This window comes from Coregonus clupeaformis, chromosome 31 (genome assembly GCF_020615455.1).
Source record: "Coregonus clupeaformis isolate EN_2021a chromosome 31, ASM2061545v1, whole genome shotgun sequence".
Classification (NCBI taxonomy): domain Eukaryota; kingdom Metazoa; phylum Chordata; class Actinopteri; order Salmoniformes; family Salmonidae; genus Coregonus; species Coregonus clupeaformis.
Window position 1 is genome coordinate 46,431,748 of NC_059222.1, and position 14,655 is coordinate 46,446,402.

The 14,655-nt window shown below is 43.0% G+C and overlaps 1 protein-coding gene across 1 annotated transcript in view; it reads left to right on the forward strand.

Moving 5' to 3' along the window:
• Positions 1-3,395: 3,395 nt before the first annotated feature.
• vegfc (vascular endothelial growth factor c) overlaps positions 3,396-14,655 on the forward strand; it is a 48,849-nt gene continuing 37,589 nt past the window's right edge. Inside the window, exon 1 of the mRNA XM_041859194.2 lies at positions 3,396-3,949. Coding sequence (XP_041715128.1) covers positions 3,821-3,949 — 129 coding nt within the window. The 5' untranslated portion in view covers positions 3,396-3,820. The remainder of the gene's footprint in view (positions 3,950-14,655) is intronic.

The window sequence follows — 14,655 nt, forward strand, 5'->3', positions numbered from 1 at the left end:
TTCCCGATACAGCGCTTGAAACAACCGTGGAGGCGTACCCCATGTTGAACAAGGCCAAGCTCAAAACCAAACTGTCCCTCATCTATGAGAACAGTGAGTTCAAGGCTTGTAGTGGTGCAGTGCCCCTGTACCAGTTCTTCATGGAGAACAACCTTCAGAGCACTTTCACAGAGACTGCCAGCCTCCTCAAGATCCTCATCACCACACCCATGACAACTGCTGAGTCAGAAAGGTGCTTCTCTACACTGAAAAGGATCAAGACCTTCCTGAGAAACAGCATGACACAGGATCGCCTGAACGCTCTGGCCATGCTCTCCATGGAGAAGAAACTTGTCAGGGACATTCCTGACTTTAATCAAAGGGGTCATTGAGAGGTTTGCCACTCAGAAGGACAGACGGGCAAAATTCCTGTACAAATAAGATGACAGACACACACACACAGAGCAGCTCTGGCCGCATGTTTCTTTGTATATAGTTGACCTTAGCATAAAAAATCCAGTTATATATGGTACTCTAGAAAGTCTTAATAGTGTCTTTGCTAATATTACTGTATATATGTTGTTTTGTATCAATTAATTGTTGCAGTTCTGGAGCACATTAACAATTAGTCACATTTAGTATGATCATAAAATACTGTATGCTATTCTTCCAGTCAAAGGTTTGAGTTCATCCACTTGATATCCATTTCTATATTATACATCCTTTCATACAGTGTAAGATTTCCTATAAACTTTATAATAATTTCATGTTATTGTCCACTTTCCACTCTGTTCTGACAGCATGCCTGTTGCGTTGCCTGTTTACTACCAATGGTGAAAAGTTCACTTTAAATGCAAATGAAAGGCTTGGGTTTGTGTAATATGTTTTTGTGTAAGAATGCCTCAACTTTTTAATATTGGCATTAAATAATTACTGAATGTTTCACTGAGCACTGCTGTCCTGCAGTTTGTGTTAAAATATATCGCGATGGTTACAGGAAAAAAAAAGTATGGCACAGCCCCACCGAGAATATTTTTCACCAGCCGCCACTGCTAATGACTTCCTTTGAGTGCCAGCTCAAAACAGACTTCTGGTACCAAGGGACTTCTGGTACTTTAGTATGCAGAAAGGTTACAGAGGGACAAATACTTCGACTTTGTGAGTCATACAGACAACCGTGAATCGGTAGGAACATACACATGTATCTGACTTCAACTTCTTCTAACTCTGAGGCTGTCCTAATATGGACACAGTATTTATAGCATTTACTGATCAGGTATAAGAACGGTATAGCTGCATGGTTGCCTGGTAACGTGTAATAACATATACAGCAGCAGTGCTAACGTTCAACAAAACAGTTATTGTGAAATAGTCTGGCATTGGTTATGTCTGCGAATAGACTCCATATTGACAGCTATCCCAAAGGGGAAATCAACATGTGAAACAACATTTGCAAATACACGCTGGTTTAGTTTACATTACGTGCTACAAATTCTTGGTACACAAGAAAACAAAGCAAGATCATGTATCAGATTTACAATTAGAGGCCGAGTCGAAGTTTTGATTCCACCCCAGCTCTTGGCAAAATATTTTATTTACAATCATTCAGCTTGTGGTAGTAATACAATTGAAAATGTCAAAACAGAGGTGACCCGTGACCTGAGTCACTCCCAGCAATACCAGCGACCTCTTTAGTCATGGGCCATTCATAACAGGCCTTAGGGTTTAGGACTCAAGGCGCAATGGTTCAGCCTACAGGGCTTGGGGAGAAAATCCCTTCATCCACCTCAGCATGGTTCAGCTGTTGGTGGATATGGCAAATAGATGTACTCCTTATCCTAGTGTGGGGCATATGGCATATCTACTAGCAGCTAAAGCATGCTGAGGTGTCAGTCGGTCATTGCCAACTGATTCGATGTCTGATGTCTATTATAAAATAATGACTCAATTTCTACTTTAGATTGAACTTCACCCAACTCACCCAACGTCTAGAAATCCAAAGGTTGCGTGTTCGAATCTCATCACGGACAACTTTAGCATTTTAGCAACTTTCCAAAGACTTACTACTTTGTAGCTACTTTACAAATACTTAGCATGTTAGCTAACCCTTCCCCCAACCCTAACCTTAACCCTTTAACCTAACCCTAACCTAACCCTAAACTTAAACATTTTAGCTAATTAGCAACATTGCAAATAATTACAACGTTTTAGCTACTTTGCAACTACTTAACATGTTAGCTAACCTTTCCCCTAACCTTAACCCCTAACCCCAACCCCATAGCACAGCTAACATTAGCATTATCCACCTAGCCACCTAGATAACGTTAGCCACAACAAATCATTCGTTTTGCAAATTCTTAATATATTATCATACGAAATGGATGATGGACACAAATCAATACATACCATAAGAAACGTAACATACCATACTAATTGGAGTGTCCCGGATTTACTTTTACTATGTTATGTCTAACCCTGAGTCCAGGTTGCTATGTCCTAGTGCCATAGCATTGCCAAATGCTGATATTACTGCAACTTGCTACAGTGCCAGACTCCTTATGTTTTAGCTGTGTGTCAGGGACACCAAACAAGAGGATGGACAGTCTCATGGTCAGTCCTTATCCTTGGTGATCACACACCAAAACACCAACATAAAACACAGCGAACATGAAAACACAGTGCACATAAAAAGACGTCACCGCAACACGTGTGATTAACTCGTATTATATAGGTTGACATCCCGTAAACGTTACAATATATCGTGCTCAATTGATGTAGCTGGAACAAATTCTAACTAAGTGCCTAGCATAATACAAAACAGTTTAACAGCGTGTGTTTAACAAATCCATTCAAACTATGTGTGGTTCTCTAGCTAAGTGAAGAGGGGCCACTTACATGACTGTTAAGGTGGAAAGAAATCCTTCAGAGTGGCTTGCATTCCAAAGTATTATAAGAGCCCTCAATGAACTTGAGGATTGAGCATGTCGAGTGACCCCCTGCAGAGCAGAGCTCTCCAAACCATATAAGAATATTGTAGTAAAGTAATCTATTATATACTTAATGGCTCAGGCTTGAGATCATAAAACCCCACTCGCATTATGATATGGATTGTTATGGGTTAAATAAAATCTGTAAATCATTAGTAGGTGCCACAGAATGCACCTTGCAAAAGTTTGTAATGATGGCAATACAGGGAAATTATTCTTATCCTTAGGGTTTGATAATTGGAAAAAGTGTTGACTCATGGCGATATTAAGCATAGTTCCGCTATATAGATATGCATTACAGTCAGTGTACAACCATAGAAATACAGCAAGGACATTTCACTCCACATGTTGTGTCCACAAGGGATTCGCCTCCAACGTCTCCAAGAGAAGGTGCGAGTGTCCCAACTCATATTTCTAGAAGTAAATTGCAGCTATTCCGTGGAGAAACAGACTGAGCTGCTGGAAAGAAAAAACGCATGCAGGGGGAGGAGGAAAATCTAGTGACACCGTGAAATTGCATTAAACATGCCATTCTCTGCTCCGAGGACGTTCATGCTCCCCAAACTCTCATCTGCTCGCTGGATGGATGCCACCGCCGACACAGAAATTTGACGCAGCAAGCTCACAAGTGAAAAGAGTTGTCTTCAGCAGCTTTCGTTTCACCGAGAAAATAACGGCCTTATTTTTACCTGTCATCACCGCACCATCATTTTTATGACAGCGGCTCATGAAAATTCGGATATCTGATGCGAATTAATTTTCTTTGGAGGAAAAAGGACTTGAGAAACAGCGCTTGACCAAAAGAGGTCAATAAATAAGGAGTACGGTTTTTGCTCCGGATAAAGACTTCTAAAATGCACTTATTTGGAATATATGTTCTCCTTGCCAATTCCGTGATTCTCTACGCAAATCTAGCCAGTGAATCGAGTCACGAATTCAGTCATGACTATTATGATTATGATCAGGATCAAGGGGATGCACCGGTATGTATTTGGATAAAAGTTTTTTATTTTACGCATGCTATATATATTATTTTATGCATGGCTATTTTGCATTGTAAATGATTCAATTGATATTCAAACACATTTGAACATTATAATGGGGAATGTGGGATGGAGTGGAGGGTATAAATGTCATAATATTTGACTTTCTACAAATTTGGTGATGATGTAAGTTACTGAATGTAGGCTATCATGGATGAGATGGAGAGAGAGAACAGTGAGAATTCCTCCCAGTGAAAGGATGCAGAGGAGATTAGAGAAGAGCACTTTTAAATTAGCAGAAGAAATGGGGGGTGGAGGCAGGTGTCACTGAGTCAAAACCTGTGTGTGTGTGTGTGTGTGTGTGTGCCACAGTGTGTGTGTGTGTGTGTTCCTCAGTGTATGTGTGTGTGTGTGTGTGTGTGTGTTCCTCAGTGTGTATGTGTGTGTGTCAGTGTTTGTGTGTGTGTTCCTCAATGTGTGTGTGTGTGTGTGTTCCTCAGTGTGTATGTGTGTGTTCCCCAGTAGCAGTAGGAGATAGGGATCATCTTAAACACGTGGCTATTTGATCGTATAATATGACACTTAATTGGTGGGATTAACATTGCTACTAGTTCACTTGTAGTGTCTTAAATGACCCTGCAGCTGTAATGATGCACTGAAAACACAGGTTCTCATTCTTAAACCCTCTTCTCCTTTCTGTGTGTGTGTGTGTGTGTTCAGTAATGATCTTGTTATGTACTCCCATTTGCTCATAAAGGCTATTTACAGTCATACATCTGTATGACCTGACAAAACAAAATGTCCTGTCTGGATAGTTTCACTTACAGTGCCTACCTCTGATATCAAAGTAGTATCATTATGGCTTATGAAATTCATTGTGTAAATAAATGACCTCATATGCCATACATTTAGAAAATCTAATGAAAACGTTAAACACCTCCCATAGGGACTGGTGTGATTGGTCTGAGTGTGTGTGTGTGGGTTTGTCTTTGTGTTTGTCTGTATGTAATCACAGTTATGTTAACCCCCTGGAGTCGTTATCAAATTCAAAGTAATTAAGATACATTTCATTGGAATTCAAGTTCATGTTCAACCTTAATTGTTTTTTTTCTTCAATCCAAGCGGGAGGTATTTATCCTACGGTGACTATGGTTACGATACAGCGGTGAATATTTGTCCAATAACTACACTGGAACCCAGACCATGTGTGATTTTACAGTATGAAGCACATCCTGTGCAGGATCAGTGTCTGCTTCTTCAGTACTGTAACTACACTATAACTCATATATAACTATAAGTCATCTGGCTGCATCACTCAGTGTTGGGTTCAGTGTTGGGTTCAGTGTTGGGTTCTGCAGGGCGCACAGTAGAGATTATTATGATATTCTCCATTTTACTCCTCAGCACCTAGTGTGATTCATCAACTTCATGGGCACACGACACACACACACACACACACACACACACACACACACACACACACACACACACACACACACACACACACACACACACACACACACACACACACACACACACACACACACACACACACACACACACACACACAATAAACAACATGTTGAGGTGAGACATCCACTTCGAAATAGTACCAAGGATGAATGGCTGTTCTCATGGGGCTAGAGAGTAGAGCGAGGCTGAGTTGAGAGGGGCTACGTCCATGGGGGGGGATTGGGAGTTGGGGGTGCTGTTAGAGATAAGAAGGGCGGCTGTAATTTGTGGTCACCTTGAGGTTTGGATCTGACTTCAACCCAACCGTAGCGTAGACCTCTGTGCATGCCGGTGGATCTGTCTCAATAGTCTGGTCTGAATAATTGGTCTGGAGCTATTTCATGTTGAAACGTTGATTGCTTTGTGACTATTTGCTTTATTTCACATACACACACACACACACGCACACCCACACACACACCCACACGCACGCACACGCACGCACACACGCGCACACACAAACACATACACACACATACACACACACACACACCCCTAACCCTTACACACACACCTCTGTAAGGGGGGGCTCTTGGTAGTGTAAGTACAAGAGGCCTGGGTGTTTGTGTTACAGTTGGTGAAGAATGCAGGGTGAAAACCTCCTGAGGCAATGGAGCGCACAGACCTGGAGTGTTAGAGAGTGGCTGTGGGATAGGGTCCATTACCTACTACTCCCTAAGACAATGGACCTGACCTGGACTTAGCACTTAGCCTAGCTTCACACTGTGTTGTTAAGGGGAATCCCTCTGGACATTGGAAGCTAGGGCCCCTGTATAGAGACAACCCCTAGCTCCTAGCACAACCTTTACCCCCTAGGCTAGGGCCCCTGTATAGAGACAACCCCTAGCTCCTAGCACAACCTTTACCCCCTAGGCTAGGGCCCCTGTATAGAGACAACCCCTAGCTCCTAGCCCAACCTTTAAGGGCTGTTTCCTGTCTTCTCCATGACGGTCAGTATAGTATGTGAAGAGACTAGGTAGGGAGTAGGGGTTAAGGGCTGTTTCCTGTCTTCTCCATGACGGTCAGTATAGTATGTGAAGAGACTAGGTAGGGAGTAGGGGTTAAGGGCTGTTTCCTGTCTTCTCCATGACGGTCAGTATAGTATGTGAAGAGACTAGGTAGGGAGTAGGGGTTAAGGGCTGTTTCCTGTCTTCTCCATGATGGTCAGTGTAGTATGTGAAGTAATACGGAGTTGTTCTGGTAAACCCAACAGTTAGATCCCAGGTGGAAGAGATGACCTCACGTCTGCTTTCCTCAGCTCTACTTTATCTCTAAGTTATCTCCGTTACACAACCCACCTGTCCTAACTCCTAGTCTTAAGACTGGATATCAAACCACCTCTTTTCAACACTATCCGTTTTCACCAAGAAAGAACAATGAGTCAGAGTATCAAAAAGGAGCTAAATGAGAAGGTGACATAATGTTGTAGGGTTTGGATGTAGCTTAGGCGAAGTGAGAGAGGGTTAAAGTTCAGCTGTCCTTTGAGTTAGGACACTGTTGCAATTACAGTCGGTATTACAAGAGAGCTGTCACTTTTATGGACAAACTAGCCATTTCACTGTGGTTACGAAATGTCTACAATGGCAAGTATTTGAGTGCCTGCCAAAATTGTAAAAAAAAATATTAAAAAATCTTACTTGTCAAAGGGTCAGTGCAGTACATGGGAGTCTCAAGCATTGGAATACAATAAGAGGACAAAAATATATACAAACATATACAAGGCATTTTCTTTAGATGATGTTGATGTTGCTTCAATAATTGAGTTGTTAATGTTTAGATGCCTTAATGTATACATGCCTGTACCCAGGCAGGAGTACAATGTTCACTCTCTCCATTTCTCTCCCACGCAAACACGTTTCTCTCTCTCTCTCTCTCTCTCTCTCTCTCTCTCTCTCTCTCTCTCTCTCTCTCTCTCTCTCTCTCTCTCTCTCTCTCTCTCTCTCTCTCTCTCTCTCTCTCTCTCTCTCTCTCTGACCCTCTCAAAAACCCAGGCCATATAGTGAACCTTATGAACAACAAGCAGTCAATGATCCTCAGTTGAATCCTCAGTGTGTCCATATGTCTGTGACAGTAGCACAGTGGGAGGCCTTTGACTACCAGTACTGTTTGTCTGTCTGCTTCTGAACCCTCTAGCTCCCTCGCACAGCAGCCAGCAGGTGGTAGCTCATAACAGAACTAGAGCTGACATACCATAAGCTAGGATCAACATCACTGTCAGATGTATGGCTGTGTGCTAACTCTGTGTGGTTAATGTAAAGCTGAGAACAGAGAGAATAATGTATTCCCATGGTCCTTCAGGACAACTAATGGTTCCTCTCTGACACTCTCTTGCCCTCACCTCACCAACTTCCTGGAAGCAGTGCAGTCAGGAAGAGGCCAAATGAGTTCACGGTCCTCAGAAGAAGTTTTGGACGTTTTCAAAACACGTTTATCTGCAGTGGAGACCCTTTAGTTCAGCTCATGTGAGCTGGAAATGAATGGGGCCGTAGTGCCAGGTGTTCAGGGCGTAGTGTGACCAAACAATGCTTAATTCCTATTGTTAAGATGATGCAACAGGTATTTAATGATTTAATGAAGGCTGAACGCATTTTCTCTTGAAGTGCCAAAGCCCCCTAAAAATATTGTGCCTAATTGGTGCAATAAAAATAAGAAATTGCTTTGTGTTTGCCGTTTGATGTTAGCACCAGCTAGCAGTGATGTTATAAAAGTCAAATTTCTTCCTAAGACAGAACATCTGTCATGCTTTCGTGGGGTTACTGAGAAGGTTTGTCCCTTCATACAGGTTTAATCCTAACAGTAATTCACTAATCTGCCTCTTTCACCATCTTTTCTGTACTGTGTTTGACAAAGAACAGAACATCCCATAATAATGGAGGAACTGAACTGCCAAGGACTGTTCCTTTCTTTTCACAACCTATTTGGATTAATGCTTGAACTAATAAACACAAAATCTCTCAAAACACAAAAACAACAAACACAGGCTAGAGAATATCAGTATAAATATTGACCTTTAGCATGGTATCACCTACTATGATATTACATAGCATGTCATTTCAAAGTTTCAACGTTTATTTGTAACGTGCACATGAGACAGCAGGTGTAAAACGGTAGAGTGAAATGTTTACTTGCAAGCTATTTCACAACAATGCAGTATTCAATATCAAGGTGAGAGAAAATAATGTTAAGGAAATAATAAAAGTAAGAATATAAAGTAAGAAAACACACGAGAAATACGGAGAAAAAAACACAGCAATGAAAGCTATACACTGAGTGTACAAAACATTAAGAACACCTTCCTAATATTGAGTTGGATGGACTCTACAAGGTGCCGTAACCCTTCCACAGGGATGCTGGCCCATGTCGACTCCAATGCTTCCCGCAGTTGTGTCAAGTTGGCTGGATGTCCTTTGGGTGCTGGACCGTCCTTGATACACACTAGAAACTGTTGAGTGTGAAAAACCCAGCAGCGTTGCAGTTCTTGACACAAACCGGTGCACCTGGCACCTACTACCATACCCCATTCAAAGGCACTTAAATATTTTGTCTTGTCCGTTCAACCTCTAAATGGCACACATACACAATCCATGTCTCAATTGCCTCAAGGCAAAACAAATATTTCTTTAACCTGTCTCCTCCCCTTCATCTACACTGATTGAAGTGGATTTAACAAGTGACATCAATAAGGGATTCACCTGGAAAGAGCAGGTGTTCTTAATGTTTTGTACACTCAGGGAATTGAGCCTCTAGCTTAAACTGGCAGATTTCGATGGGGATTTCTGTATTATGTTACTTAGATTGATGCACGGGTGTGTCAATAGACTCTTAATTATTAATTAGATACGGCAAAATAATTCAATATCTTAATTTAGGATGATAGTAAATGAAGCAATTTACAGATTTTTTACAATAATCAAATATATGTATCACTAGCTTAACCATTTAGAGATTTAAAAAATGCTCCCAAGCACCATTTCACCAGTTACTCTAGACTAGAGCGTCCGTAGGGTCTGTGCAGCAGGCTGAACGTTTGACGTCCCTAGTATACCTAACATCTTCAGACTGAAGAGTAAAGAGTTTGATTAGACTCACAAAGGATATACAAAACTCCCAACTCCCATTTTCTGCAGTGGGGATATTGAATGGGGGTCAATGAGGTTAGAATGCATAATAAATAGGCTCAGTTGAGGGTACTTGTTGGTAGCAGACATTGTATAAAACAGTGCTCTTGAGCTCTTCAGGTGTTAACATTTAACCTGCTTCTTTTTGTTATAATGATCCTGGCTCTCCACAACAGGTATTTTCTGACTAGGAAAAAAAAGCAGACTAAAGAGAAAGTGAAAGGTGCCTAAGTTGTTTTTCTGTGGGTGAATACATAATCAGATCCAACTCTCTGTAGTCAGAAATCTGTACTAGACATTGTCATGGTCCTTGAATGTAAGCAATTTTGCTATGATAACATCTTAGAGTTTGAGAATATCTTCAGGGACTAGATATTACATATTAGGTAGCATTTCAAAGCTGGACAGATGGGACCCATTTCATATGGGAGACGAATTCTAACAGAATCACAACAGCTCAGATGAGAGACCACACTAGTCTACAGAGACCAACCTAGTCTACAGAGACCACCCTAGTCTACAGAGACTACCCTAGTCTACAGAGACCACACTAGTCTACAGAGACCACACTAGTCTACAGAGACCACCCTAGTCTACAGAGACCACCCTAGTCTACAGAGACCACACTAGTCTACAGAGACCAACCTAGTCTACAGAGACTACCCTAGTCTACAGAGACCACACTAGTCTACAGAGACCACACTAGTCTACAGAGACCACACTAGTCTACAGAGACCACGCTAGTCTACAGAGATCACGCTAGTCTACAGAGACCATACTAGTCTACAGAGACCACACTAGTCTACAGAGACCACTCTAGTCTACAGAGACCACGCTAGTCTACAGACACCACGCTAGTCTACAGAGACCACGATAGTCTACAGAGACCACGCTAGTCTACAGAGACCACTCTAGTCTACAGAGATCACACTAGTCTACAGAGACCACGCTAGTCTACAGAGACCACTCTAGTCTACAGAGACCACACTAGTCTACAGAGACCACACTAGTCTACAGAGACCACGATAGTCTACAGAGACCACGCTAGTCTACAGAGACCACACTAGTCTACAGAGACCACTCTAGTCTACAGAGACCACGATAGTCTACAGAGACCACGATAGTCTACAGAGACCACGCTAGTCTACAGAGACCACTCTAGTCTACAGAAACCACTCTAGTCTACAGAGACCACGATCGTCTACAGAGAATACGCTAGTCTACAGAGACCACACTAGTCTACAGAGATCACGCTAGTCTACAGAGACCACTCTAGTCTGCAGAAACCACTCTAGTCTGCAGAAACCACGCTAGTCTACAGAGACCACGCTAGTCTACAGAGACCACGCTAGTCTACAGAGACCACTCTAGTCTACAGAGACCACGATAGTCTACAGAGACCACGCTAGTCTACAGAGACCACGCTAGTCTACAGAGACCACTCTAGTCTACAGAGACCACGATAGTCTACAGAGACCACGATAGTCTACAGAGACCACGCTAGTCTACAGAGACCAGTCCTGGAAGACATCAATAGCAGGAGACAAGAGATCTGCCTTTCACAACTATATCAGTTTCCTGTCTTTTCTTCTCGTTCCTGTTCAGCCTGTTCTGTTCACATATGGAAGTACATCTGGTCCCCTACAAGTGTTTTACCACTTCTAAAACAGTAGCGTATAAGAGCATCCATCAGCTGAAGTTTGATTAGAAAAGAGAGAACTTAGAGAGGGAAGAAGAATGAGATGTGGAGGAGAGGGACTTTAACCTGCCAGCCGCTCCTCCTAAACTCTTGGCCTCTCTGCGTTGACTTTGTGCATGCGCCTTTAAATGCAGCCCTACAGAACCGAGGTGATTGGCGGTTTTATTCAGAGATTTTTTTTTACATACCGCGGACATAAAGACTTGCCATTTGGAAGTGCACAAAGGGGGTAGAGGTGCAGAGAGGGGGAAAAGCCCCCCATTCATTCTTAGCCTGGTTTCCTTTAAGCTCTGCTGGTTTAAAGAAAGGGGTCATTTCAAATGTCCTGGACCTCAGACAGAGGCACGGGGCAGTCAGAGGGAAAAGCTTTACTGGTTGACTGGAGAAGACCCAGGGTCATTTTAGATAGTATTTCTTTATTGTGGCAATATTACTGTCGTAATGGAATTCAATCAATAATTTCTCTGTCTGCTGCCTTATAACCTAAGCCTGTCATGGTACGTGCTACATACGAACTCCTCCATAGTGATAGTTTTAGTGGGTACACCGAATTGATTGACTTTCATTACAAGTTTCACAATTTACTGTTCTGTTTGTCATGGGTACGTGTTTAGGGGCCCCAGTAACTCTGAATATAGTGACACCATGACTAAACAAGAGGGTTAGCTAGGTGGTCTCCTCATCAGGAGTAGCAGAGTGTGCATGTAAACTGTGTGTAAACTGGTTTGGAGACAACGGGTTAGCTTAGCAGTCTAAGATTCATTGAGAACTCACTAAGGCAAGACGTTTGTTTAGAAGAGGAGTGAGAGTGACTGGTCTGAAGACACGCCACAGTGACACAAACACACATACTCACAGATGCGTGCACACACACACACACACACACACACACACACACACACACACACAGCTCTGCACTCCTAAGTCAGCTTACACCACGACTGCCAGCGTGTAACCGCAGCACTCCAGCGCTGAAACAACAAGTCGTGGGGTAATGCCCTCGCAGCCAATAATGCTAAAAGCGATGAGCTCTGGCGCGTGTGCTCCCTCTGTACTGTCTCATGAAGCTTAGCACTTCCAACTACTCTATGAAAACAAGTACAATTAGAATTCTGTGAGTATAATTCAGATTTTCACACAATTCTCTCTGGACAATAAATGAAATTCAAGTTATGCAAGTGTATCTCAAGGACTTGCACATACTCTATGTTTGTACATGGGTCTTCCCTGTCAAGAGAAACCAACAGGTTAACTATCAGGCTCCAACCAGGACAATTAGCATAGAACAGCATGTAAGACACACTTTTTCTCCTGTCCTCTGCTTTGAGGTTTTCCCTCACCCTTCAACCTGCTGTAGTATTTGAAGGTTGAGATTAAGTTGAAAAGCCTCAGCATGCATTGGCAGACCAGTGGAGGGGTCATGGCTAGAAGAGATCCAGCTTTTGTAAAATGTACGTCATTTAATTAGATTTTTTTGCATTTTAGCTAACCCAGTGGAGGCTAGCTAACCCAGTGGAGGCTAGCTAACCCAGTGGAGGCTAGCTAACCCAGTGGAGGCTAGCTAACCCAGTGGAGGCTAGCTAACCCAGTGGAGGCTAGCTAACCCAGTGGAGGTTAGCTAACCCAGTGGAGGCTAGCTAACCCAGTGGAGGCTAGCTAACCCAGTGGAGGCTAGCTAACCCAGTGGAGGCTAGCTAACCCAGTGGAGGTTAGCTAACCCAGTGGAGGCTAGCTAACCCAGTGGAGGCTAGCTAACCCAGTGGAGGCTAGCTAACCCAGTGGAGGCTGGAGGCTGATGTTTGGGGATGTAAAGTCGGCCAGGCAGAACACCCTGGAAGGGGAGCTCTGGCTCAGAAGGTGGGCTATGCTACATTAGGCTGTAGTTCCCGGTGGTCCTATAGAGCCAGATAAATAGGCTGAACTGATTGCTTTATTGCACGGCAGAAACCCAAAAGCAAGCAGCCGTTCACAGATAAACATATCTAATCCCACTAAAAACACGTCCCTCATGTCCTCCAAGCTGTCAGATATCTGCGAAACGAATCTACAAAGTCAAAGTGGAAGGGTGACAAAATGTAAGTCAGTTGAGGATTACAAGATCAGGGTTCAAAATCCCTTTTTAGCCAAGTTCTTCTGCGAAGCTGATTGTATCTGGGTAATTATTAAATAATAGTTTATTGGGGTTTTCAAAGCTAATCCTATACTGTATACATTGACACTGACTATGATATTTTATTTGCTCAGTCTTTGCACAGTGCCAGTTTTATATCTAATGGCTATAGCAGCTCTAGCGCTAGGAATGGAAAAGCGATTCCCACAAGGAAGAAGGCAAGTGGGGGAGTGAGTGTGGAAGAAGAAGGAGGAGGGTGGAATGATGCTGATCTTATGATGAGCTGTAGCGTGATGTACATGAGGAATGTGTTGGAGTCTTCCTACCTACCGGGAAACATCTCAATAACACCAGGGCTGCATCTCAAATGGCACCCTATGCTCTAGGCAAAAGTAGTGCACTAAAAAGGGAGTAAGGTGCCATTTGAGACGCAACCCAGGAAATGATTAGTGATGAATAGCATTATTCAAATGAAACCTGCGGTCTGTCTGGGTTCTGGTCTGCTGAGCGGTCCGTACATGATGATTTGTATCTCCGGGGACACAGTTCATTTCGGGTCTGTATCAGTAGAATAGGATAGATATCCCTGATATTGGCTTACTATGCACACCAGATGGATGGAGGCATGGTGGTACATGTGCCCTCTCTTCCCCTTACAACCCCCAGTCCTTCTATCTATATTGTGGTGGGTGTCTGCTCAACCATCCAGAGCTGGTGTTTGTGCTGTGTAGCTAGGTCAGTGGAGTCTGATCTTTGTCCTGTTTTACTGTAGCTAGGTCAGTGGAGTCTGATCTTTGTCCTGTCTTACTATAGCTAGGTCAGTGGAGTCTGATCTTTGTCCTGTCTTACTATAGCTAGGTCAGCTCCCCCAGTGCAGTGCTCTCACACCCCCTCAATGGTCCTGCTTCTCCCCCTATGCTCATTCCCCCCACCCCTTCAACAGTCAGGACATGTATTTATTCCTCCCTGCTACAGTTATAATGTATATAGTGCTATTTCTGTTTATATTGTTGTTGTTTTTTATTACCATTTTTATTATTTTATTTCACTTAGTCCTGCATGTTGGAGCTCGGAGCCTAAGATTTTCACTGTACCCTGTAATCACACCTGCAACCCTGTACATGTGATTAAACACTCTGAATCTGAATCGCTCTAAACCAGTCCTGTCTTACTGTAGCTAGGTCAGCTCACCCAGTGCAGTGCTCTCTAAACCTGTCCTGTCTTACTGTAGCTAGGTCAGCTCCCCCAGTGCAGTGCTCTCTAAACC